This window comes from Numida meleagris, chromosome 1, assembly GCF_002078875.1.
Source record: "Numida meleagris isolate 19003 breed g44 Domestic line chromosome 1, NumMel1.0, whole genome shotgun sequence".
NCBI classification, from domain to species: domain Eukaryota; kingdom Metazoa; phylum Chordata; class Aves; order Galliformes; family Numididae; genus Numida; species Numida meleagris.
The window spans coordinates 113,604,459-113,630,389 of record NC_034409.1 but is presented as its reverse complement, the minus strand read 5'-3'; the positions used below and the strand labels follow the sequence as shown (position 1 = coordinate 113,630,389).

The window sequence follows — 25,931 nt, the reverse complement described above, 5'->3', positions numbered from 1 at the left end:
ATGCCACTGAAAGAGCCAGCTTTTTTTAATTCACACATTTCTGGTTCTAAAAAGGGTTTAATCTCACTAATGAAGGTGAGATCTGTGTACCTGTGAACTGTCAGGCAATGAAAGTGGACAATTAAGAAATCAGTGGTGATTTATTTTTCTGAGCTCACTTTCCCACAGCTTTTGCATTCACAATGTCAAATGATTCAACTTTCTAAATTCTTCCCTATTTCATCTCCCTTTCCTCTTTTATTTCTATTAAAAACTCTTCAGTATAATGCCTTCCAGTCCTTTTCTTCATTGTTAAGACTTAACAGTCTGGTACTAGTTAGATCTACTAGTTTAAATAGTAGCTTTCTGTTTGTTCTTTTCTGCTATTGTGAGCTTGTCTGCTGTTGCTGCAATCAGAACATGCCATGAGAGTCAGAGAAGCATACTACATAAAAATATAAAACAACATTCCTAAAATATAAAGAGGGATCTTAAAGAATATCCAGTTCCCAAGGCCTGAAAGTCACGTTCTTAGAAATTCGGTGCTTTTTGTACTTAAGGAAAAAAAAATCTCTGACATAGGTATTCTAACAACTTTTTAGATCACAGCTTCTTAACTGTTATAAGCTGATCTTTGAAATGGCAGTAGCTAAAAATGTTCTTTAATATCTCAGTTCTTGCATGTATCCAGCACCAAATACACAGCATCGACCCAGCTGGGCTTTTCCTTTAGAGCTGAAAGCATGAGAGAATTATTAAGATTTTAGTGACCAGTGATAATATTTTTTAAATAAAAGTTATCCTAGATCATACATTCTTTAAAGGAAGAACACTCAAATTTGTATGTGTGCGTATTAATATACACCCTTCTTACATGCACATTGACAATAACATTTTAACTTACAGCAATGAATTGTATTGATTGAACACTGAAAACAGCTTATTAAAGAGATAAGAGAACTCAGATTAAAAAGAAACAAGCTTTTTAGTATTAAAAAGCAGTCCTTATATGACAGAACTGAATGAGCTTTGAATGTAAAGGCCTAAGTCTGAAGTATTTTCTGGAAAAGATCATCTAACTGCTGCTTGTTTTCTTTTTCTCTGTTCAACAGTATTATCTGTGGCCTTACCCAGTTTACAAACAAAAACCACATTGCCTTTGCTGCACTAGAAGCAGTCTGCTTCCAAACACGAGAGGTAAAAGCAAATTAGTTGTTAAATTCATTGTAAACTAGTATGATAATAGTAACTGTAAGTCTTCAGAAAGAGAGGATTAAAAAGGTTGACTGAAAATCAGGTGCTTCATACCACACTTGTCTGCTAATTTACATGATGCTTGTGTTGAAGAACTGTTCCTGTGAACTTAGCTACAATTATCTGGTTGGGTGGCACATTATTTTTGTGGTTTATATCAAAACATAAGGTGAACATATTTTATGAATATCATGAGATGCAGAACAGGCAAACTTTAAAATGACAAGGCAGTGCCAGAACTGAAATGCAGCATTAGTTCTACATCACAGAAGACTACATTTTATATTCTCTGCAAATGATTGATGTTGCTTTCAGTACACAAGAGCAGCAAACGTATCAAGGGAAATCTGTATTCACTTCTTGCCCACTACATATCTTATTGTCTTCGCCAGCATTCTGCAAAAACAAACTTAAATTCTCACACTCAAAATTAATCCTTCAACCAGATCAAAGAGCATGGTATCAGTATGTTCTAAGCATTGATTCTATGATTCTGAAGTATGATTAAAATATTTTTATTACCATCTTCTATCATTTAATGCTCCTTGTGTTCTGTAAAAGTACAAGACAAAATGAAAGTCATGGACTCTAAGGGGTAGCAGTCAAACCTTAATATGATTTAATGCTTTTAAGATGATGTTATGTAAACATAATTAGTTTTAAAATAATATCCAGATAACACTGTGTAAGAGCTTCTGTAGTAACAATGAGTAAAGTAAGAAATACTCCTGTGGAAAAGAAAGCCAGAAACTTCAGCAAGGCAGGTGCTTTTGAAGCTATGCTAACACCCTTTGAGCCCTCAGAAAGTCATGAAAGGAACTTGGAAGTATTTTATATCTTTTAATTCTGTTACTAGAAGTCAAAGTAAAATTACAACCAGCTGAGGTGATAACCTCGTCCGTTGTCTGCTCCTCTCTTTCCTTGTCCCTTCTCCTATCCATTCCATCTCACATGACAGCTCAGTGAACTTTCCAGCAAAAAATTATCCCTCTTTTGCTGAGCTGTTTTTTTGCTGGATTAATGACCTCAGCTGCCTCGCAGAGGATTGTAGCAAATGTCACAACAAGAGACAGCATGTGGCTGGTAGTAGAAGGAGGGGAATAAAGCTTTCAGGCTGAAGGCGAAGTTAACTGTTTGGACATACCTAACGCTTCTTCACTGTTTAGTCAGTGTGCTTGTGTCACAGATATAGGAGTGCCTTATTAGGTCACTGGAAATGCTTATATTAGTAGATTAAGTCATAGTGACATAGATAAAATATACATTTTTCAAAAATATACTGTTAGTTTTGTCTTGTCAGAAACAAAGTTATTCTGTTTTAATTCCACTTGAAATAGAAGTTTTCCATATCCTTCAGGAAAACTCTCAAAATTTGCATTCATTTTGTTGGGGCTTCTCTGTTTCGTTTTACTGTACCATCCAGTTTCTTTTCCTTTTTTTCTCCAAAAAGCTCCTCCTTTGTGCAATCAAATGACCCTTCTTATGTTTTTTCTCTCAGAAAGCATTATGGAAAAATAAGTAATTTTTCACTTCTAAGAGCTGCACGTGGCTGTCATGAGACAAAACTTACTTACCTCAATCTGACCTCACTACAATAGAGATAGCAGTAGCATGATCATGATTCATTTTGTTCCTTCATCACCTCCTCACTTCTAGCATTCTTTTCACTTTTTTAATCTCTACCGGGTGCACCATATTATTCAACATTGTCTCACAAATTGATAAAGTTAGAGCCTCCAACAGCATATGTAAATCTAAGATTATGAGATACTGCTGAAGTTCTGAATAGTAAAGAAAAGCAGGTGAAATTCAGCATAGCTGAATGTAAAATGGTACATGTGAAGGAAACAAATGGTGAGGAGCAGTATTACTTAGTACTGTCAGCAGACTTTCATGATCTGTTGTTTATCCTATTTTCTAGGTTATTTGTAATGTAAATGTAATGCGCAGGCCTATATATTGATTCTGCCACAATGAAAACTGACCTTTCACCTTCTTTTTAACTGTTAGTTCCTTCCTGACTTACTTTCTGGGACTAGGTAAAAATCTACTGGATAACCCACTTCTATATAGTTTTTCATGCTTCACAAACCCACCTGTTTGTCCATAGAAATAGATCGACCTTTCCCAGTAAGGATTGTATAACTGAGTGCTTTGTGAACTACAGAATAGTAGTAACATGCATTGTAGTTTATTTTCTTGTGGTTTATGTATTTTGCTTTGTCATTTAGAGCTGAGAAAAGCACACTTTTTTAAAAATTCAAATTAAATTGAAAAATTACAAAGAGAAAGTCATTCTGCAATAGTTAATGCCTGTTTATCAAGAATTATATGCTAACAGTAAAAACGTAAATGAGACATTTGATTGAATGCTTTTACTAACCGTATAAAACTCAGTATTCTGCTTTTAGATGATTGCAGGGTAATGCTGTGTACTTCCTCCTTTGTTAGTTTTAACAAAGTTCATAGTGATCATCAGCTTTTTTTTCAAAGTTCTTCTCAGACCATATACGCAAAAGATAGGCTAGGTATAGAGAAACATTTCCTACATGTTCCTAGGATTTCTTTGATGAATTGAAAGCACTTGCTGTACATGAAATAAAACTGCATTGTTACTACTTCTGTTTTGCCATCTTGATGTATATGGGGGGGAGAATTATCTGCTTAACACTTCAACAAACGTTGACTTATCAGTATTTTACATGCAGAGGATTTCGTGGATTTTACTGCAATTTAATATTAACTTATATTACTCTTAAGATTTTAGATGCAATGAACAAGGACTGTGGGATACCACTAAGTCAGTTGCAAGTAGACGGAGGAATGACCAGTAACAAAGTTCTCATGCAACTCCAATCAGACATCCTCTGTATTCCAGTAGGTAAGATAAAATTACAACTCCCATTTTCTTTTTAAAGCTGAAAACAGCATTCATTCATAATGGTAATGAGGACCAGTCAGATCGCTTTTCTTAGTGTGGTGGGTGATGGACGTTTTATTTTTTTTCTTTTTGGAAAAGATTTTTAGGTCTTATATAAAATTTTGATGTTCATTCTCCTAGAACATCTCTGACTCATATCTGGTGTTGAAATAGTATAGCAGTATCATAGAATCATAGAATGGCCTGAGTTGAAAAGGACCTCAAAGATGATTGAGTTTCAACCCCCCTGCTGAGCGCAGGGTCGCCCAGAGCCACGTCCAGCCTGGCCTTGAACACCTCCAGAGACGGGGCATCCACAACCTCCATGGGCAACCTGTTCCAGTGCGTCACCACCCTCTGTGTGAAAAACTTCCTCCTAATATCTAACCTAAATCTCCCCTGTCTCAGTTTAAAACCATTCCCCCTTGTCCTGTCGCTATCCACCCTTGTGAACAATCGTTCCCCCTCCTGTTTATACGCTCCCTTCAAGTACTGGAAGGCCACAGTGAGGTCTCCCCGGAGCCTTCTCCAAACTAAACAAGCCCAGTTCCCTCAACTTTTCCTCATAGTAGAGGTGCTCCAGTCCTCTGATCATCTTAGTGGCCCTCCTCTGAACTCATTCCAAGAGCTCCACATCTATCTTGTGCTGGGGCCCCCAGGCTTGGACACAGTACTCCAGATGGGGCCTCACAAGAGCTGAGTAGAGGGGGACCACCACCTCCCTCTCCCTGCTGGCCACTCCTCTTTTAATGCAGCCCAGAACATAGTTGGCCTTCCAGGCTGCCAGCGCACACCAGTATGATGGTATTGAACTTAGAAGTTGTCATACCAGTTTCTAACCATCTGACAAATTTTAAATTGATGAAATTAACTCTGACCTGTTGACCCTGAAAATCTTGGAGAGAGATCAGTCAGAGCTTTGCACCGCTTCTGCTTTTATGCATAAACATGTGAGACATTTCAGTGATAGCAAGATATTGGAAAGTTTTCAAATAGAGATGTTATAGCTTGCCTTTAATGATACATAATGCACGAAGTCCATGCTATTAGTACTTAAAGTTAGCAGTTGAAAGGGCATGGTCAATAAGATCAGCTTTTAAGGGGTTCTCTACCTGAAACAGAGCATGTCACAGATGTACATCCTAGGGGTTGAATGTCCTTCTATAGCAACAGTGGAAAGCAAACAAGCTATTAAGTACTAGCATGTAACACCTTTTAAGATGCCTTGTCCAAATATAAATGGTTGTAATACCAAAATGTCTAGGCTATGAGAACAAAATAGATAACTTTGCCACTGATCACTGCTTCAGGGAGGAAAAGGACAACAAAATAATCATAGTGTTAACAGAAGTATGCTGAAGAAACTAGTGGTGGAGGTCAGAAGCCTTACACGTGATACAGAAATGAGCAATTGCATGATTTGGTATTGAGGGAAGTAGTGATCTGAGGTATTTTGAAGACTTGGAAGACTTATAGTTGAAACTAACTTAATGATCATGTTAATGGCAATAAAATGAGGTCTGCAGCTGTCAAACTTAAGGGAAGCTAATATAGCAGTTATAGAAAATACAGATATGTATGTAAGTCGTCAGTTCTGATATCATCTGACTTTTAATTAAAAAACATCACGACCTTCTCTCTGATTTACTTTAGTAAAGCCATCAATGCCTGAAACAACAGCTCTCGGAGCTGCTATGGCAGCAGGAGCTGCAGAAGGAGTTGGAGTTTGGAGTCTGAATCCTGGAGATTTGACAGCAGTGACATGTGAACGATTTGAACCACAGATCAACCCAGAGGGTAAAACCCTTTAATATACTCTAAGAATCTGTAAACCGTTTTTTGTTTTATATTCAACAGATCAGTTTATTTTTCATTGCATTCTGACATACCCGTATAAAAACAGCTATACATAAATATCCTTACAAATGTTAAAGATCAGCTTTGTAGTGTTTGGTGGAGGGAAGTGCATTCCGTTTGCTGTTTTGATCATTTAGGGTTGTTTGACTAGTAGACCATTTGACTAGTAGGATTGGGAAAAGGTTAAAACAATACATCCCCACAGGGTTGAGCTGTTTTTTTTCCTTTTTCTTTTTTAAAGAAGCTCAGTACCTGGCACTGCAGTTAGTGGCTTTTCACTTACAGGAAGTAAAATCAAAGAAATCTTGAAGGCTTTTTTAGGGAGAAGAATGTCTCCTAAAGCTCTTGCGAATTTAAGTGTTTTCACAGGTTTGGAAAGGACAAACTATTTTTGGGTGTTTCCTATTTTGTCTTTAAAAAGCTTACTCTGATCACTATTTTTGCTACCTTTTTCATCATTCTTAAGTGCTTAGAGAAGCAATAAGCATGTACTTGACATAATTAATCCATGTGCAAGACAAATGCATTTCATCTTTTCAATTGTTTTTTAATTTCTTTTGCAGAATTTTGTCCTACCATTCTGACTATAATTACTGCTAGGATTCCTACTTCAGGACAGTATTTTCAGTACTGAAGGGCTTCTGCACAGATAACAATTGTTTCATTTTGTTCTATTTGTACATCTTCTAATTGTTGAACACTCAGAAAAGTGTTTTTGAAGTTTATTTCTCCTTGCTGTACATAACTGTGATTTTTTTTTCCTGGTTGTTTTAAGGGTTATTATTACCTTTTTTTTACTTAATGTATTTAAAATAATATTCTGTAACACTTTATTTGGAGCAGAAAAATTGTATTATGGAAAAGGGTGAAAAGCTGATGGTGTAGTCCTTGCTGCTTAAATACTTACTTATTCATAGGCACTGACAGACTTTTTTGTTTGTTTATTTCTCAATTTCAGAAAGTGAATATCGCTACGCCAGATGGAAGAAAGCTGTGATGAAATCTATGCACTGGGAGACATCTGAAGGTCCTTCAAATGGTAAACTAAACATTATTGCAGGTCAAATATTATTAATTAGCCTAGTTAATTAATCTTGGGTTTGGTGACCTTTTTTGTTCCTACCATCCATCGATTATGCCAGTGATATGAAAATTATTACTTAAAAACACTGTGGAAACAAAGCAGGAAGATAGGTCTTACTCTTGAAAGGATGACGCAAGCACTATCTTTCAGGCTTCTAAAATCAGAGGACGTTAAATCAGACAAACTGCAGGTTTCACAGAATAGTGATGGTTTACAAGAGAAAAAAATTCTTACCTAAAAGAGATAGTGCAGGGATTTTGTAAACTTTCTTCTAGACATGTTGCAAAAGAGAAAAGTTTTATTCAGTAATTTTTCTTGGTGTATCTTGCCTTTATCATCTGCTCCGTATGAAGGAGGAATTGGTAACAACATAACAACCTGCTTGACCCAGAAGGACTAAGAGTAGGAAGTTATCATGAAGTGAAGAACTGCAAAGACCTATTGCTCACACACATGGAACATTACAAACACTTCTGAGGGACTAAAAAGATGTTTCTTTTGAAGTAGAGGGCTTTTCTATCTGTTAGATTTCAGTTTATTAAAACATGCAGTCTCCTGTGATCTATGATTTGAATTTATATTTAAGCTCTATTTCAGGTTAAGATTTCAGGCTTGTATCAGCCTACAACACACAATTTGTGGGCCTTATCTTTCATTTTGTTCCACTGGAATAACTACTCAAATTAAGAGAGTTAAGTAAAGAAAAACTCCTCAAAATGTAACCCAGCCCCCAAACCCCACACTTGCAGCCCTCAAACTACATAAAGTTTCTTACTTCATTGTTGGAAACTATAGCTAAATATTTCCTTTTAAAATCCTGTGTAAAGATTTAGATATTTTATTTAACGCCATGGTTATACAAGCGATTCCCTGAAGGCTGTCTGGAAGGGAAATAGGTAGCAGCATGGCTAAGAAGATTCACTTCAGTACTGTGCAATATGATTTAGTCACCTTATATTTAAACTCTCTATTTCCCGAAATCCCAAGTGCTCAATGAGTATCTTATCTATATATCTTTATTTTCTTTTGAAGGTTAGAAAATCTGCCTTGCAGAAAATTAAACTAGTCCTTCAGCTAATTAGGGTTATGTTTATCAGAACTTTACCTCAGTCATCATTTGCTTCAGCACTGGGGCAAAAAGTGTTATTCTTCTAAGACCTTGCTTTGAAACTTTGTTTTCTGCCTGCTAGGAGCATTTAAGATTGAGTAATAGTGGAAATGGGTTCAACCTAGATAGTTCTGTTGGTGGAATTTGGATTTTATCTCCTGTTGAGAGCCTGTTTTGAATTATTGTGGGGGGTTATGCATGAACTTTTTTAGTTTTCCTACAAATGTCACTACTATTGTTACTTTTTGCTGTTCATATGATTTTTAACACATATACTGCAATTTATGTATATATTTCTCTTTTGATTTGCTTGACTGGAAACACCTTCCTCTGGATGACATCAGGTGACACTAGTATCTTCTGTAGTCTGCCTTTGGGTTTTTTTATTATGAGTAGCATGATAATGTTAATCGGAGCAAAGTACGTCTCAGGTTAGTTATTATTTGAACTAGATCACTTTAAAAGCTATCTACACTAGTTTAAGTGTTGTATTGTTGTTTTTTTTTTTTTTCCCACTGTTTATTTTCAGCAAAAATGACTGATGCTTTTTGTTGTTCATGCACACGAATGTTTAAGGGTGTTAATTAGTCATGTAGTACCTAAGGGAACAAAGTGAATGCCATCTTGAATTAATCTTTATGTGCCATGGAATTCATAGTTCTTGGATGCATTTAAAACCTTAGGCTATCCCTTCCCTTTGTTTAGCTATACAGACTGTACACAGTTTATAGAAAGGATATAGGTTGCAGCAGCCCAGCAGTTTTGCGTTACCTGCATTGCAGTGTGCACTGCAGTTAGAAGTAGGTTCCATCCTTTGTCTTGTATTTCTTCTCACAACTTTTTAAATTATTCTGAGGCTCTGGTCTAAGTAAAGGGAAGGCTTCTCTTCTATCCTTGGGAGGCTTCATGTAACACTTCGTTTTTCTGCTGTCCTTGGAATTATTGTATGGTTAGAAACCTTCATCTACTTAATCTGTAGAATGTTCTTTTAGTGCTTTACTCTGTGGATAAATGAATTAATTAGGTATAAAGAGAAGAAACCCCAGTAAACTGGGGTTTACACCTGCAAAAACTGGGTAGAGGGACTGTGTGTGCATATGCAATGAAGATGCATCTTCAACCTATTAATATACTTCTTGAAAGTTCTTAATATGGATGATGGTACTTATGCCAGAAGTAAAACATTGCATTAAGATATTAATCTGGTAAGAGAAAGAAGTTTATATGGTGATGTCATTTGTTCTTTATTGTTCTGTTTCAAAATTTCTTTCCAAGGACAATATTTTACAGTACAGCCATTGCTGCTAAGTGGTTGTTTAGAGGGTGGTTATTTAGTTTTCTTTGTTTTGTTTTTTTGGGGGGTGGGGTATTAATTGAACTGACTGTTGAGGACTCTAGCATGCTCCTGTTATGATGTGTTTGTATCTGTTTCTACTCAATACAGCCTGAATTAACCATTCAGTTGTAATTTACCTTGCATAGAAGAGACTGCCTGAGCTTATAGGAGAACTAAAATAAAACTAAACAAATGCTGAGTAAAAATCAAACTGAACAAATTTCAAGTTTGACATCGATTTTACTAACTCTGGAATGTATCTGTGAATGAGAACAATCTTGATTATGAAACATAACATAAAACCAACTGAATAAGTGGGTAAATTTTTAACAAGCTGAACTAAGCAACTCGAGTATTAATTCTAGGTGAGGTTCCTGAGCACATGGGGATGCCTGAAATAATATGAAGATCAATATTAAATGGGCAAATAGGCAACTGAAATTCTGGGTTTGCTGCTTTTTTAAAATCAACTAATCAGTAACCTGCATATGTATCTAAACTTGCACTGTGGGATCTCAAAAAAACAGATTTTTTTTTTTCTCCCTAAGCTTGTCTGTGCCTTTCAGACCCACAAGAGGAAAACATCTCAAAAATGGTGGCCTTTGGAACCCATTTTTACCCTTGTTTTCAAACAGCGTCTATTGAGTATTTTGTTTTATTTTTTTCCATGGCAAGCTTGGGAAGAGGAGAAGTTGCAAGAAATTTCCAGCTCTTGTGTTTTTTTTTTTAAAATGACAGTGTCTCAATAGAAATAGCATTAGTGATGATACCTACAAGTAGTAGTTTTGCTCAGCTGTGTATTAGGGTAGAACATTATGTATTACATGTGTGCCGCTGACTGAAGCAAGGCTGCACCCCCCTGAGACATTTTCTGTGGTAAATACCCTTTTGCTTTTAAATGCCAGAACTAGCTGACCAGGCTTTCCTTCTAAATTCAGTACTGTGACTCCATTAATTAACTTGTTACCTTTTATCTCTTAACAAAACAATAGAACTCCAACACGGTCATCAGTATAATAAGTTTGAGGATTGAATCTACTGAGGATTGAATTCATCCTTCATGTGCTGAAACAGCAGTAAGTCTTGCATGGCAACAGTGCTGTTGTTGAACATGCCTCTGTAGGTCAGAGGCATGCTTTTACAACTGCTGAAATGGGAAGCAAAAACCTGCTGTGGTAGAATAGAGAACACTAACGTGGCAAAAACCCGTTTAGAGATCTGCTAAACTAACTGCTTTTTCATGCAGCACCTGATGGCTGAATATGAAAAACAATACTGCATTTCATAATTTCATCAAAATCAGGTCAATTATTGTGCTTTATTTTATGATCTTCATTCTTTTCCCCCAGTAGAGAAGGGGACAATATTTTGCTTTATTTAACTATTAAAACAAGTTGTATGTAGCAACTGGAGTCCTTAAGATTCTGGTAAGTGTTACACATTAGTTTTGGATCTGGACACCTGAGAGATTTCAGCATATGCTATAGCTGTATTTTTTTTTTTGTGAGAGGTGAGGGTTAGCTGAAAGTGACATTAATTTGTATTAAACTCAAATTTAAAGAAAAGCATTTGCATGCTTTTAAATTGGCGTCTCTCAAGTGAGGTTTAAAACCAAAGGATTGCCTATAAATGGGATCTTATGTCTGGGGTATAAAGTTCTTTATTCTCCCAGAATAAGGTACCAGTGCTGATAGTATTACCATATTTTTCCTGCTTAAATATCCTTTATTGTTGGCTTGTTTTTTTAAGAGTGTTTTTCTTGTGTTGTGATAGCTATTGCTGAATCGCGCTCTAATTTATGTATAAGAATCACGATGCAGTTATACAAGTTAGTTACAATATTTCCCATATTTCTGAAAGTTGAGCTCGTATTCAGAAAAAAAGTAAGCTTAGTGTACCTTACATCAATTCTTCTACTTGTTAAAAGTTTACCCATCTTCACTAGTGTGTTTTTTTCTCTCCTACTGTATACATACAAAGTGCTAGTTTATATTTGCATAATTCAATTTATAATTGAATTAATTGGAAACAAAAGATGGTTATACTGAGTTCTTCCTATAGCTCAGCTGTGCTATAGTGCGTTAAAAATATTTCAAAGTGATTTCTATGTTACTAATGGACATTCTTTCTTCTTTAAGGTACAGGTAAATGAGACTGCTTAATGGACTCTCTGGATGCAGCTGAATTGTTTGTTTGTTTGTTTCATTTTGTTTTCTTCTTTGAAGAGATGCCACCACCAGTGTGATGATACTACTTGTGTGACTAAAGTCATTCATGAATGTATCTGTTGTCAGTCCTTGAGCAACCTCCAATGAATGAAACTTAAGTCTTCAGCCCTTCACTACTCTGTTCCCTTCCCAATCAACTCCAACTTCACTGGAGGCCTTTGTATGGACTATCTCACATCACCTTTCAAATTTCACAAGCCCTAGCATTGTTTAAGAAAGTTGGTATAAAAAACCCTGCAACTTCTTAGGTAATTTTAAATGTTTGGCTAAAATTTTCGGGGTTTTGGTACTTTATACAACAAACTGCTTTTGCAGTGCAGATAATGGTGCACTATGGGACTTTGTAAAGGTCTTACTATTCTTCCAGCTGCTGTGAATTACCTATCATATGTCTGTGGTTGCCAAAGATGTTTAATTTTAGTCTCCTCTGTTCTGAAACACCTTCAATGGTAGAAGTTCTTTAAACACTAGCTCAGAATGTATTAGCGGTAAGAAACATTGCCACTGGTTTGGCAATGAAAAGGTTACTGATACAGTAAACAGAGCACTACTGAATTGATGGATCAAAAAGTTTGAAAGTTTGGTTTGGCTTCTGGGAATTGTAGTCAACTTGCCTATTTTAAGTAGTTAAGACACCAAGTCTCGTAACTGGACGTTTAAAGAGGAAGGAGGAAATAGATGTTTTGGTTAAGGCCGTGCTTCTTGTTCTCACCCTTTTGTGTTTGTTCTGAAAGACAAACTTGATACAGCACACCATTCACAGGTCAGATTTGTACTTCTCAGTAACTGACAACTCTTAAAACTACTCCGTACAGTATGCTTTTCTTGACCAATACTGTATATATTCTGTTGTCCGATTTAGGGGCATTTTTAGTGATTATTTGTTAAACTTTTGAAAGTTGAAGCTAACATAGTTTTCCTTAAAGAGGGTCCACTCCAAATTAAATATCAGTGATTTAGTTCTCGTTCTCATTTAGTATATCTCAGGGACCAAAGTCTCCCTCTCAGTTTCCATGTCTGTAGTTTTAACAGCAAGTTGTCACAAAATTTGCAGGGACAACCCAAAACCCTGGGTTTTGGATAGTAAACACTTGGCACCTGAAACTGGCCATTGGAGTTCACAGGCAACAGGAGTGAAAAATAAGTTGCGTCCTCTTGGAAAACTTGAGATCCTCCACAGGTAAAGGAGTGAGGCAATAATCTTCAGCTTTCGTGTTTGTACCAACAGCATGATAAATGCCAGCCTTATTGGATAGGTCAGAGAAAAAGCATTCTTGTGTGGTGTCACTGGATCAGTATAGGATGAGAGCAAAGTTCAATGTGGGAACAACGTGGAGAATTTCAAAACAAATGACGAAGATGTGTTTAAATGCACTAGGAGTTAAAGGGAGTGTTTAAGTGTGTGTGTATGTGTTCTTAGAAATTTTTGTCTTTGAAAAAATACTCTTTAAAAAGTTTTTCTTCGTTAGATTACAATTAGGGGCTTAGATTTTAAAAAAATGTTAAGTACGTGTGTGTCTGAAGCAATGGATTGCACAGAAATTCAGGTCTGTACAATATATTTAATATCAAATGCATATTAATTGCCTTTTTATTATCAAGTGCAATGACCTTTGAAAATGTGATTTTAAATTAAGTTAGAGAAGGAACATTTATCCTCCTATGGTTGCATGAGGTTTTTGTGCACAGGTGAGAATATAACACCAACATTCAAATCCCTCATCTTGGATAAGTACTCAGATGCGAGGTGTAGAAACTAAAATTTCTGGGTTTTCCAGTTTGTACTGGGGAGGTGAAGAAAGAGTGGAAAATGGACATGAACCCATAGGAAAATCTTTATACTTCTTACCTTTCTCTGAGCTGTCACTGTTTCTGTCCTGCACCAAGGAACAGGAATAACAGCAACCTTTGGAGCACACAGGGTGAGGGCAGAACATGTTTCAAACACTGGACTTCTGAGTCTGACTTCTTGAAGTACTGAACATGGCAAATATTAATACTGAAGTGTTGCCTTTGCCAGTGATGACTCTGGCAGGGAGAAAGGTAGCACAAAATAAGTAGAAGGAGGATTTTTTGCTGCTTTTCTGATGTATCTTTTACTGGGAAACATAATTCCTATTACTTTTTTCACTGAGTAAATATCGTAATTTTATTTTCAATTGCTGTTGCAAATATTTTTTAAGGATTTCACACCACTGTTAACTTTCTACCAACAGTTGAATTATACTGTAAATTGTATGTTGGGGGTTTGGGGGAGCAAACTGTTGAAAGTTAGCTTTTTGTGAAGCTGTGATTTATTTTTTTCTATAAATTGCCAGATTTATAAATTCTTACTTGAGAAATGCATTAACTTGGTATTAAAATACCATAAATAAATTGTTCCGAACTGTCAGTCTATTCTTGCACATTATCTCTAAGAAACATTTTCACTCATGTTTATTCCATGAGACGTTAGTATATGCTGAGGTATATTAAACAATAGAGCCCCTCTTTAAGTACCACAGACATATGCTTTAGTTTGCTCAAATATACTGTTAATATACATCCATTAGTACATTCTGCTTTCAGTAATCTATTCAGTTTCAAGGATTGGATTAGGAATGACTCACAGTTCCTTGAGTCCCTCCGTGTTCAGGGAAAAGCAGGAGGATGCAAGGAAGGAGGACAGCAAAAGGAGCACAGACCTGACACAGGTATGCGCCGACAGTCTCAAACAACACTGATGGTGCCACTAGGCCAAATGGCCCGTGGTCTAATGGTGTTCTCTGGTAACTGCTACCAATAAAAAGCCATTCTGAGTTGGAGTGGGAGGGTATTTGTGAGGTAGAAACCACTGATGGCTATGCTATCTCAAATCGTGCAGTATTTCTCTTATCTTAAGAAAGAAGCATGAGGGAATTCGTGTATGTGAAAGGTACATTTACGGAGCATGCCTGCCACATTCTTGTTTCTGTCTCCTTGTAGCTCCCAGTTGTATCCTACACATCTGCTGGTGCTTAATTATGCCAAGGATATGGCCTTCATCCATAGTCTTTACTAGTTTTTAATTCCATGTATCAACATCAGTTGTATGAGTCAGAAACAAACACAAAAATCCTTTAAATGCCATATCAGCACAGAAGCCTTGGTAACGTGTTATTACTCAATATAAGATCGTATCTGCTGGTGAGGTTCTGGTCTTCCTTTCACATGGTAAAATTACAGCTTTGCCATTAGCTGCACTCAGCAAGAGCATAATCAAATTTCATTATTCATTCACTGGAATATTAAGATATGAGAACATCATTAGTGTAGTTAGTGATATTTTGTATGTGCATTTTTTCAGCAAAAGCTTATACAGTGTTTAGTCTATTACTGGAACTAGAACATAGCTGGAATGGTTTGTCCCTGACAGGCTGGAGAAATAATGGGCTGACAGGAACAACAAAAAGTTTGACAAGGTGAAGTATCAAGTCCTGCACCTTGGAAGAAATAATCCCAGGCAACAGCTCAAGCTAGGAACCAATTTCTGGGAAGCAGCTTTGCTGAAGAAGCCTTGGCACACACTGAATGGCTGGCAGCAGAGTGAGCACCGGACACTAAGTTGGACATGAGGCAGCAATTTCAACAAAGAAGGCCAGCAGCACTCTGAGCCGCATCAAGCAGGCTGTCGCAGTACGTAGAGGGAGGTTATCCTTTCCCCAGCCCTGGGACAAATCTGGAATACTGGGTCCAGCACTGGGATCCCCGATATGAGAGAGATGTAGATATGGCGGAGCAGGTCTTCTGAACTGCCACAAAGATGATTAAAGGATTGGAGCATCTATCATAGAGGGAGAGACAGAGGTCTAGAGCTACTCAGTTTGGAGAGGGCTGAGATGTAAATGCTTGATGCAGGGAGTAAAGACAACAGAGCCAGACCTTCCCAGTGATGCTCAGTGGCAACAAACTGACTCTCATCCGGAAATCCTGTTTAAACGTAAGAATACACTTTCTGATAGTGGACACACACTGGAGCGGGTTGCCCAGAGAAGCTGTAGAGTCTCCATCATTGGAGATCTCCAAATACTGACTGGACACAGCCTTGAGCAAGGTTTGGACCAGATGGACTCCGGAGATGCCTTCAGCCTCAGCTGCATTTTGAGTCTGTGATTAGGTCACGATTTTGTATCCAGTGCAAGCTAATGACTTGAGCCAGCTAGCATTAAAGATCAGAAAAATGGAAATGCTAGTTTGGACAAAACTAGATCATTTTGTATGAATCAGTATTCACCCTCTGTTGTATTTCAGTATTATTCAACCAGCTATTGTGTTATTCAGCTTGGTTATCCTACATACATACATTTTGCTTTGGAAGAATCTGCCCTATTGCACAGGCTTATTATTTTATGTGTTTTCATTTTGGGAGCTAAGCTTCTAAGCAGTTACTAGTGAGAGTTTAAGTAGAGTGAATATTTTTCACATTCCAGATCACTCTATCCTAATACCAAGTTTTTCACGTGGAATTGTACCACCAGATGGTTCAAAGCAGTCTGAAGGGCAAGCACGGGATAACTCCTGAAGACACAACAGGAAAACTGTAGTTACCTAAAAACATGTGATCCTTACATTTTTATAATGGCTAGACACCAGTTTGAATGTCATTTGTGTTTTAGTTGAAATCCACGGGCTGCTGAGATGGGGGCTTTCCTCTCTGTCGGTGAAAGCCCAATCACTTTGATTAGGAGAATCTTCTGCATCATTCCATTGAGGTTCTGCAGGGATGAAGTGCTCTGAGAACTGAAGAGCAAGCAGAATGGTGATCGCCTGATAAAAAAAAATTCTTGGTCCTTGAGCAACTAGAAAAGAGCTTGCAGAGAGGATGACTTTGGTGATCGGTTGTCGCTGTCTAGTGCTTTTCCCTCCCTGCTCTAAAGGAGTTGTCATCTATTTGTTTTGGCAACAGAATGGATGAGTCAGTGTGCTCATCAGCACCCACATTTTCTGTACTACTTCATAAACAGCTTCAGGATTTTTGAGGATTTCACTTCAGCTCCTTTTGTTTTTCCTGAGTTTTCTAACTACATCGATCCTATCCATCTTTCTTGCATAGGCTGCCTTGCAGGTGAACAGCTTATTGAAAATCTGACATAAAGTGTGCAGTTTGATACAGTAGGGCTCAAGACTCATGGACTGCCATTGGCTTCTGTGTGCACAGAAATCCCTTCTGTATCATTAGTGCATATCAAACAACAGGATCCACTTACAACTGAGAAGATGCATGACACAAATATTAAGGTGCACACATGTTGTGCATGATGCTTCAGTATCAATTTCACTTTCTTCCACAAGTACTAAAGCTAAGTATACTGCCCACTTAAAGGAAGGCTACTTGAAAAACTTTGTATATGGCTTCAATTTGTCTGCTTTTAACTAGAATCTAAAATAACCCTTTGGTGTACAACAATTTCTATAAATGAATGTGCCGGTGCTGCTTGTCCACCTTCATGGAGGTGACCTCTTTGCTCATAGGTCTGATCCACATTTGGTTTAGATTTCAGCTCATGTGATCATTTTTCAATGGTTGCCGTTCTTTTTGTTCGCCTGCTGACGCTGACCAACAAACAAAAGTACACAGCATGAGAAGTGTCATACTACTAAATATTCGGTAATGTTAATTATAGGAATCTCCATATTAACTACATTAATTCATTAAATGAAACAAATTATAATAGTGCTGAAAGATCTCATTTGCTAATCTCAAAATATGTTATCTGTTTATTAATGAGTATGTGAAACATCCCAACTGATGCGTGGATGAGGCACCTTTTATATTGGAATACGCAGGTACGGCTTTATTATTTGGTGTGTGTGACAAGCTCTTACGAAAGGCAGAAGAAACACAAGAATTTCAGCGGGCCAGAGCCCAGTGTAATGCAACAGTGGGTCACTGTAACAACCAACAGGACGGCTGAAGGTTGTAACAGTGGGGTGATGCCGCCCTACAGAATGCCCTTGAACACTGGAAAATCTTGACAGATCTTGTTATAATTTCATTTAAAAGAAAAAAAATCAGTTATTCCTACTTGCCTTTCAAAGTGGCATGTTTTGAAGCTATCACTGCAACGTTTGGCACAGTGTTCTCGAAATGAAAATGTTGAAACCATCATTATAATATTTATGCAAAAGCATGAGTCACAGCCATATTACCTTACAATAGAAACAAAGATAGCATCACCGTAAGAGCAGCTCATTTACAAGCTGAATATCGTAACACCAAACTAGCTTGCAGCAGGTATGTAGCACTAAACACATATGAAGAAAGACAGTGAACAATTTCATAATAAAAAAACAACAACCATAAGGAGTGGGAATTATTCTGTGCAGGGGTTACCCTGAGACTATTAACATTACGCATTTTTCACCCCAAAGTCACAAAGTTCCAGCTCTAAAGTTAGACGTGGACCTAACAGTCCAACTGCACAGCAGAGCTGTTAGAACTAGGTAATTTCTTTTTCTTTCTAGCATCCTGATCTCAGACATTGCCTCGACTTCGGAATGAACTGATGTTCCCTGGGGAAGAAAACGGATGTAACTGGCATCCATGCCTCTTTTTTTAACTTTTATGGTGAAGTTAAGGGTTTTGTAGTATGTGAAGCACAAATTCCCATTATGATGATACTTCCCCTTAATTCTCTCTCCGCACAGGACTTTTCTGAAGACTCATTGGCAATTAGATTGAGCTACAACTTCTGCATGGGCATCTCTGAGATACCTCTCCCTCTCTCTTCCCCATAACTCCTGACTTTTATTCTGAAAACAGCTTTTCGAATACACGGGAAACTTAAAACTAAGTACTATGGGAAAGAAAAGGCTAAAAGAAAAGCCCTTCTTTCACTTTTCAGATTTCCCTGCTACCTGCTTTTCCTTGAATTTCATCTGTCTCTAGATCCTGCGTATTCTGTTTGATCTGCCTCATACGTCTCCCTCTGGAACAGTGGCAAACACCTTTTTTTTTCGCAGTCTTTCATTACTGCCTTCTCTATTCTCTGATCCCAGCAAAAAATGGAGGCATTTTACACCCACCCAGAAGGCTACTAATATTGTTGGGTTATTCTGCGGGGCCTGTGCTCCTTATCTGCCTTTGCAGAGGTGTTCTTCCTCTTACATCTTGACAGGCAGCCATAGCCCATTGCTACGGTCCAAAAGATACACTGTGCAGAGGGCTGATACGATGAAGAGTTGCACTGAAGTCCACACACTGGGTGTCTGCTGGGATTCAGGATAGCATCTTGTCTGATTTTGTACGGATCTGGTTTACATGATGACAATAGTAAAACACTGCTTCTGGTCAGGCCTGGCTCCTGGCCAGGAAAGGAGCATCAAGAGGAGAAAAAAATATTTATATATGGTACACAGTATATTTGTGTTTGTATACATTCCTTCTTTGTTCCAACTCCGATGCTGAAGGCAGGCCACACTGCAGCCCTTTGCCAGCACAGCTCTGCTACCCACGGAGGCAAGGGTGCTTTGCTTGGATGGTAACCCTAGCACTCCTGCACACCAGAGATAGTGGCAATGCTGTGCTTTTACTGGCAACGTGAGTATTTTAGGTGGGCACTGATCTGAAATCTCTGTATTACCACAGCAAAATTGCTTTACTGCTATCTTGTTTCTGCACATTAAGAAATCCTGCATTTGCAGGCATAGACTTGGCATCTTGGGCTTGAATTAAACCAGACTGTTAGCAGAGCAATTCCAATAGCTTGGTGCTCAGGCCAGGTCAGAGAGTGCTTCTAATTTAAACACTGTAGAATTAATGTCGGCTATTTAAAGTAATTCCTCCTCAGTGAAGACAAACATTTAAAGAATATGAGAAAGAAACTAGTGGCAAGGGTTTAAAAAAAAGCCTTCAAATGCTTGTATCACTTTATTTGGATGTGTGCACATGTAAGAAGGGATTCTGCCCCTCTGCTCTGTGCTGGTGAGGCCTCACCTGGAGTACTGCGTCCAGATGTGGAGTCCTCGGTACAGGAGAGACATGGACCTGTTCGAGCACGTCCAGAGAAGGGCCACAAAAATGATTCAGGGGATGGAACAGCTATCCTGTGAGGACAGGCTGAGACAGCTGGGGCTGTTCATCCTGGAGAAGAGAAGGCTCTGAGGTGATCTGAGAGCGGCCTTTCAGTATCTGAAGGAGGGCTGTAAGAAAGAAGAGGACAGACTCTTTAGCTTGATGTTTGGTGATAGGACAAGGGGAAATGGTTTCAAACTAAAAGAGTAAAGATTTAGACTGGATATAAGAAAGAATTTATTTTTTTTTTTTTTACAGTAAGGGTGGTGAGGCACTGACACAGGTTGTTCAGAGAGGTGGTGGCTGCCCCATCCCTGTAGACACTCAAGGCCAGGCTGGAGGGGGCTCTGAGCACCCCGATCTAGCTGTAGCTGTCCCTGTTCATTGCTGAGTAACTAGTCCTTTCTGGCCGTGCATGTTACTCGTACTGTCTAGTTAAGGGATGTTTTGTGTTCAAAATCCATTTAAGCAGGTGCAATATTTATTATGCTCATTTTCAACAAACATAAATTTGTTTTGCTTTTTTGACATTTCCATCATTTGCCAGTTCTGCCTACGTGAACATTAATCAATACCACAAGTGACGAGAGAAAGTACTGAATTATTGGGCAATTTATAAACAATGGCTAGATAAAAAATGTCTATCTGGTTATGTCAAATTTGAATCTTTTGACTGACAAGAAATTTAAAGCATAAACTGCATTTCCTGAACAAAGGAGCAGAGTATGGTTTCGGCTTTCTTAATAACATTTTACCATTGCTGAAATGCAGCACCTGCTTAAATTATAAACAATAAACAAGACAGGTTGACTGCATTAATTTTTCAGGAAAGCTCAATTGATGTATAATTACAGGTGCTCGGTTGACAGTATGACAAACAGAAGTCCTTAATATATTCTCAAAATAGGTAATGCATGGGCAGCAAAGTCTCTCTCACCCCTATGCACCATATACACAAGCAGTTTCTTGATGCCAGTTAAATCTTCACCATTTCTTTTGGTTTCAGGGTGCCCAGTGAGACAACCCTTTGTGCTTTGGTAGCTACCTGTTTTCTAGGTACTGAAAGAGTTCCCAACCATACCACCAGTCAGGGGACAACCAACCTCCTAGGACACGGGTCTTCTACCAGAAACCTGGAGCTGAATAGTCTGATAACTAGGCATTCTAGATCCCACCCATCCATCTTCTTTCCTTCATTCACAGACTGTTTTGTAGCTACAAGCAGTTTAGTGAAAGAATGAGCCTTCAGTCAGCATGGCAGCCAGATGACTCCCACTCAGCCTTCCTCACATCCTGTCACCTCCACCCAGGTGACGTTTGCAAACTCGCTAGGAGTTCTTGACAAAATAAAAACAATTAAAAATCCAGAGTGCTGTAATTGTATGTGTTTGTCAAGTTTATCAAGCAATTTCTGTAAAGTGAGTTGATTTAAAACACTACAGAAGTTTTAACTAAAATTTATTTTGATACATAAAATGAGTCAACCAGATTTTATAATTAAACGTCGGCAAAAAGTATTTAAATGGAAAACGGCAGGGCTGAAATTGCATTAATCACGTAAGGCTACTTGACATAGCCTTCTCTGCTGCTTTCCTGATGGAGTAGGAAAGAGAGGAATAAAAATACCGTGCAGAAACATCTTCGCACAAGTAGGTATTAGTCACTTCAAACTGCTCTCTGATTAATAAAATGCATTATTGTAGCTTTCAGAGGAAGGAAAGTAATATTCTCAGTGGTGAGAAACAGCTGGGCATCATTTACAGCTGGAAAGGAGAGGTGGTGCTCTCATCACATCACTTTCCAGGAACGTGTTCCCTTCCCTCCCCAGTGCCTTCTGCATCCTGCTTAAAGCCATTGCTTCTTTTACTTGTTCTGCTTTAACATTCTCCAAATTGCAGCTTTCTTGCAAAAAGAAACTTTCTCTTCTAAGTTTTTCCCTCAATATTTTGTCAAGCAAGACACAGATGTGTAACATTCAGGAGCTCTTCTTTTCTACCAGCGCATGTCCCCTCCCTTTGCATGAGTCCCCTGAGCAGAAGCGAGCAAGAGAAGCCCCATGAAGCTCCTTGTGGAGCTGTGGCTTCTCCATCAGGAGTTACATGTGCTGTTGCATTCCCTTCTTTTTCCACACACAAAACCTGGCTCTGAGATTTCAGACCTTGGTGTATTCAGCTCTGGAGCCTCCCTCCTCCCCAGTGACATGCCTTAAGGCTATGGCAGCGAGAAGGGCTTGTGTTGATTCGATTCTGTGGTATCTGCGTTGTCAAAAGGTGTATAATCTTCAAAAATAATCTGAATTTGAGGGCAGGCTAGGAGAAGACTGTGGTGGCCAAGCACACTGAAATTTTGCAGAATGCTTGTTTTTCCACAGGATTTTGACTCAGTCTACATCTCAGTAGCCAACTCTGCAGAGTTTTAGTCATCATGTGCATCCTTTGACATTGTGTGACAAAGATTCACACAATCACAGAATCAGAGAATCACAGAATGGTTTGGGCTGAAGAGACCTCAAAGCCCACCCACCCCAACCCCTGCAGTGGGCAGGGCTGCCTCCCACCAGCTCAGGCTGCCCAGGGCCCCATCCACGCTGGCCTTGAGCGCCTCCAGGGATGGAGGTTGGGATGAGGTGATCTTTAAGGTCTGTTCCAACCCAAACCATTCTAAGATTCTACAATTCTAATGGGATTGCCACTGTTATCAGCTCTAATGATTTTAATGCAAGCTTCCCGGTACTTATAATTCTGGATTAAAATTATTGCTTGTGGGTATAGTTATATAGTTATATGTTTTTAAACTCCTAGATTTTTTTTTCTCTCTCAAATGCAAGAAGAGGATAAAAATAATTATGTTTTTCAAATCAAGCAGTGTTTGAGTTGTTGGGCTCGGCAGTTTATTTGTCTCCTCTAACGGGGCTTTTGAAGATAGCTCTCAGGTCTGTTGGGTCTCCTACAGCTTATCTTCATTTCTGTGTACCTTCTGCTCTTCTTTCTGTAGAGTAATGTGAATGCATCAGGATTATTCCATTTGAAGTGAATTACTTTTTCATTGCTTCCCTTTGTGAAGTGTTAAAAGAGGAGCCTACGCCACAGTGCTTCCCACAGTAGTAATATATGAATAAAGGGGTTTATTATTAGAATACAAGACATTCACAGACTACTCTAAAATCAAATAACGAGTAGGTGGATAAGTACATAAAATCTTTGTAATTTCTAGCTTCCATACATAAATTATGGCAATTTACTGCAGAATTTACTCCTGAAGGAAAATGGACACTGCATTGAAGAGAAGCGTTAACAATGAGTTTGTTTTCTACTGATTTCCTCACAAACTGTATTTTGCTGGCTTTCTTTTAATCTTTTCTTTTTCTATCAAATGAATTAAACTGTTTTGTTCTCTATAAATGGCAATGGCTTTTCACATGTGTCTTTTTTGTACTGGATATTAGATATTTCTAAAAATAAGCTTAAGTGAAATTGCTATGTATAATGACAGGATTAGAAAAAAAAGCAAATTTCACTAAATACCAGTATTTATCACTTTTCTAACTAAACGCTGGGTCAGAATTGACATTCTACTGGCACGCACTCTAGACCCTTGTTTCCAGCTGTGGGTATGAAAAATTCCAGGACAGCCATAGTGAAAACACTAAGAAGCATCGGTGCAGTTGCATGAGAATCTGGAAGCTTTCACTGCACTGGATTTCAACAATTTTTCTTAATTCTGCATTAATCTGAGCTCCTACATCATGGAGAACAACTAAAACTAATTAGAACAAAACAATGTTTCAAGGGAGATGCATCCTATGTCTCCAGAGAGTCCAGAATGAGAGGGTTGACTAAAACATATTGTCAGATATATGTTATTTTTGTAGAAACATAATTATATGAAGGGAAATCCATTTTAGTGTATTTGAGGAAGTGTATCCTCCACTTCTGGTTCTCTGTTTCAGTTTGGTTATTACATGGTGAGTTGCCAACATCCACAGAAGGGACGCTAAGAATTTAGTACTGATTATTGTATGGTGGGCCAGTTTTTATTTACTCAAGGTAATTAAAAGATCCCAGGATACATAGACTTCTTTGTCTATGAACCTTAAAGACTTTTGACATATCTCTGCAAAACCTCCTGCAGCAGTGTAATGCTTACAGCATTTATTTTACAGATAGGGAGAAAGGTTCAGTGCAGACCCATTGCTGACCATTGGCATGTAGCACATTGCTCAGGAACCAGCGGAGACACAATTTCATGGGTTAAGTTGAACTCCTAGCAGATAGATACTAACAGAATGTGCTTTTAAAACTGCCATACCAATCCTTCCTTCAGTCCACACCTGGAGAGCCCTGTTGAGCCCAGCTGTGATGGACAAAGTCCCTGAGGCTGTCCTTGCATTGCTGGTGGGCATCAGTCGGCAGCAGTTGTTATTTATTGCATTGCAGGTATCTATGCTGTTATAATTGTGTTTCTATTTCCATTTTTCTCTTCTAGCTTGGTAAGTAGCCTTTATCTCAGCCCACAAGTTGTATTTCAGTTGCAGTTTTCTCCCTCGTCCTGCTTGGAAGGAGTGAGCAAATGGCTGTGTGGTGCTGAGCTGCTGCCAGGTTACACCTCAACATGGAACCCAGTGGTGCCCAACCTCTGCTCCTCTGAATGTCCTTCAGTGTAGGAGAATGCTTACACTGCAATTACAACATAAGTTTCCTCCCACACTGGGGAGAGAAGTGCCAGCAACAAGGCCATCAGTGATGAGAACTCGGGGATTTTAATACTGAAAAAAAAAAAAAAAAAAAAAGGTCCAGGTTTTAATGAAGAGATCACCAGTGAAGAGGTTTGGGGTTTTAATAAAATGGTATTTTCCGCTTTTAGCGTTTTATCTTTAACATGATAAAAAAAAAAGTCTCAGTTATCATCTGTTTGTTCGTTTTTCTTAATGTATATCTCAGAAACAGTGGATAAAGTTGTTTACTAGTATGCAAGACATTTGCAGAGTGCTCTGAAATCAAATTATAAGTAGGTGGTTAAGTACGTGTAATCTTTGTAATTATTCTGTTCTCTAGACTGCATGGTGGAACCTGGGTTATTTATATTATATCTTCAGAGATATGCTACGTATTGCCTGTGATGACCCATCAGCTCCAGCTGAAGCATTGAGCCTGAGAGTTTGATTTGTTGCTCGCTCATTTTAGTTTTAAAATATCCTTCATTCTGACTCCTGATGAAGCTAATGCACAGTGCTTATGTACAGTATCCCAGAAGCAGTTAATAACACAGTACTTAATTGCTGGCAAGAAACATTTTTTGATGAGAATATTGCTATTCCAAGCCATGATTAGTCATTTAAAATCAGCAAAGTGCTGTTTATGTAGCTCCTTCAGTACAAATATTATGTAGTGGGCTGTTGATGGCATATCTAAATATTCAGGAACAAGTGGAAAAGATTTATGGACCTGAGCACTTGTTCAAATGTTGGCTGAACTGCCACTACATCTAAAGAGATGGTTTACTCTTGCCTTTACCAAGACTATAAGTTGGGAAAAATGAAAAACATGATGCTTTCTCCTTGTTCTCTTCAGAAGGAGTAGGAATCTGCCAGTGTCCAAGCACTTCTTTGTTTTCTGGCCGTAATGAAACAGCAGAACATGAAGTGTATACACTGGGGAAAAAATGACTTGCCTGCCCATCAGGTCTCTTGTGGCTCAGGGGAAGCTGGAGGGGCAGAGTTGCTGCTCTACAGTTTTTCCCTGGGATTTGAGAAGGATAAGGAGAGCAACTTAGGGGTAGGGGAGTGGGTCACTAATGTCCCACCCAGTTCATCATACACGCCCCAGTTCATCATTTGCTTTGCTTGTGCTGTGGAGCAGAGCTGAGGATGGCTGTGAGAAGATGACTACTCCATGATTGTGACATAAAGCAGGAACCATCAGCCCCTCACTCTAGCCACCCTTTGTGCCTGGCATAGCTTAGCCCCATTCTCCCCAAGCTCAACTGTTAAAGTTCTGCAAATATCAGGCAACACTTTTTTCCCTTTACTAACTTGCGCATGGAAAATTTCAACTATTTTAAAACACTCATTTCAGAGCAGCAGTTATTTCAACACTTGTTGATATATTTACTTAATGCAATGAGGAAGAATTTG

The 25,931-nt window shown here is 38.4% G+C and overlaps 1 protein-coding gene across 3 annotated transcripts in view; it reads left to right on the top strand.

Moving 5' to 3' along the window:
• GK (glycerol kinase) overlaps window positions 1–14,148 on the top strand; it is a 37,884-nt gene extending 23,736 nt beyond the window's left edge. For 2 of the 3 annotated variants that reach the window (XM_021408273.1, XM_021408280.1), the window contains exons 15-20: window positions 1,092–1,176; window positions 3,994–4,114; window positions 5,807–5,950; window positions 6,969–7,049; window positions 8,547–8,633; window positions 11,677–14,148. In XM_021408273.1, the coding sequence (XP_021263948.1) occupies window positions 1,092–1,176; window positions 3,994–4,114; window positions 5,807–5,950; window positions 6,969–7,049; window positions 8,547–8,633; window positions 11,677–11,690 (532 nt within the window). In that variant the 3' untranslated portion in view covers window positions 11,691–14,148. The remainder of the gene's footprint in view (window positions 1–1,091; window positions 1,177–3,993; window positions 4,115–5,806; window positions 5,951–6,968; window positions 7,050–8,546; window positions 8,634–11,676) is intronic. The other variant, XM_021408289.1, reaches the window with a different exon arrangement.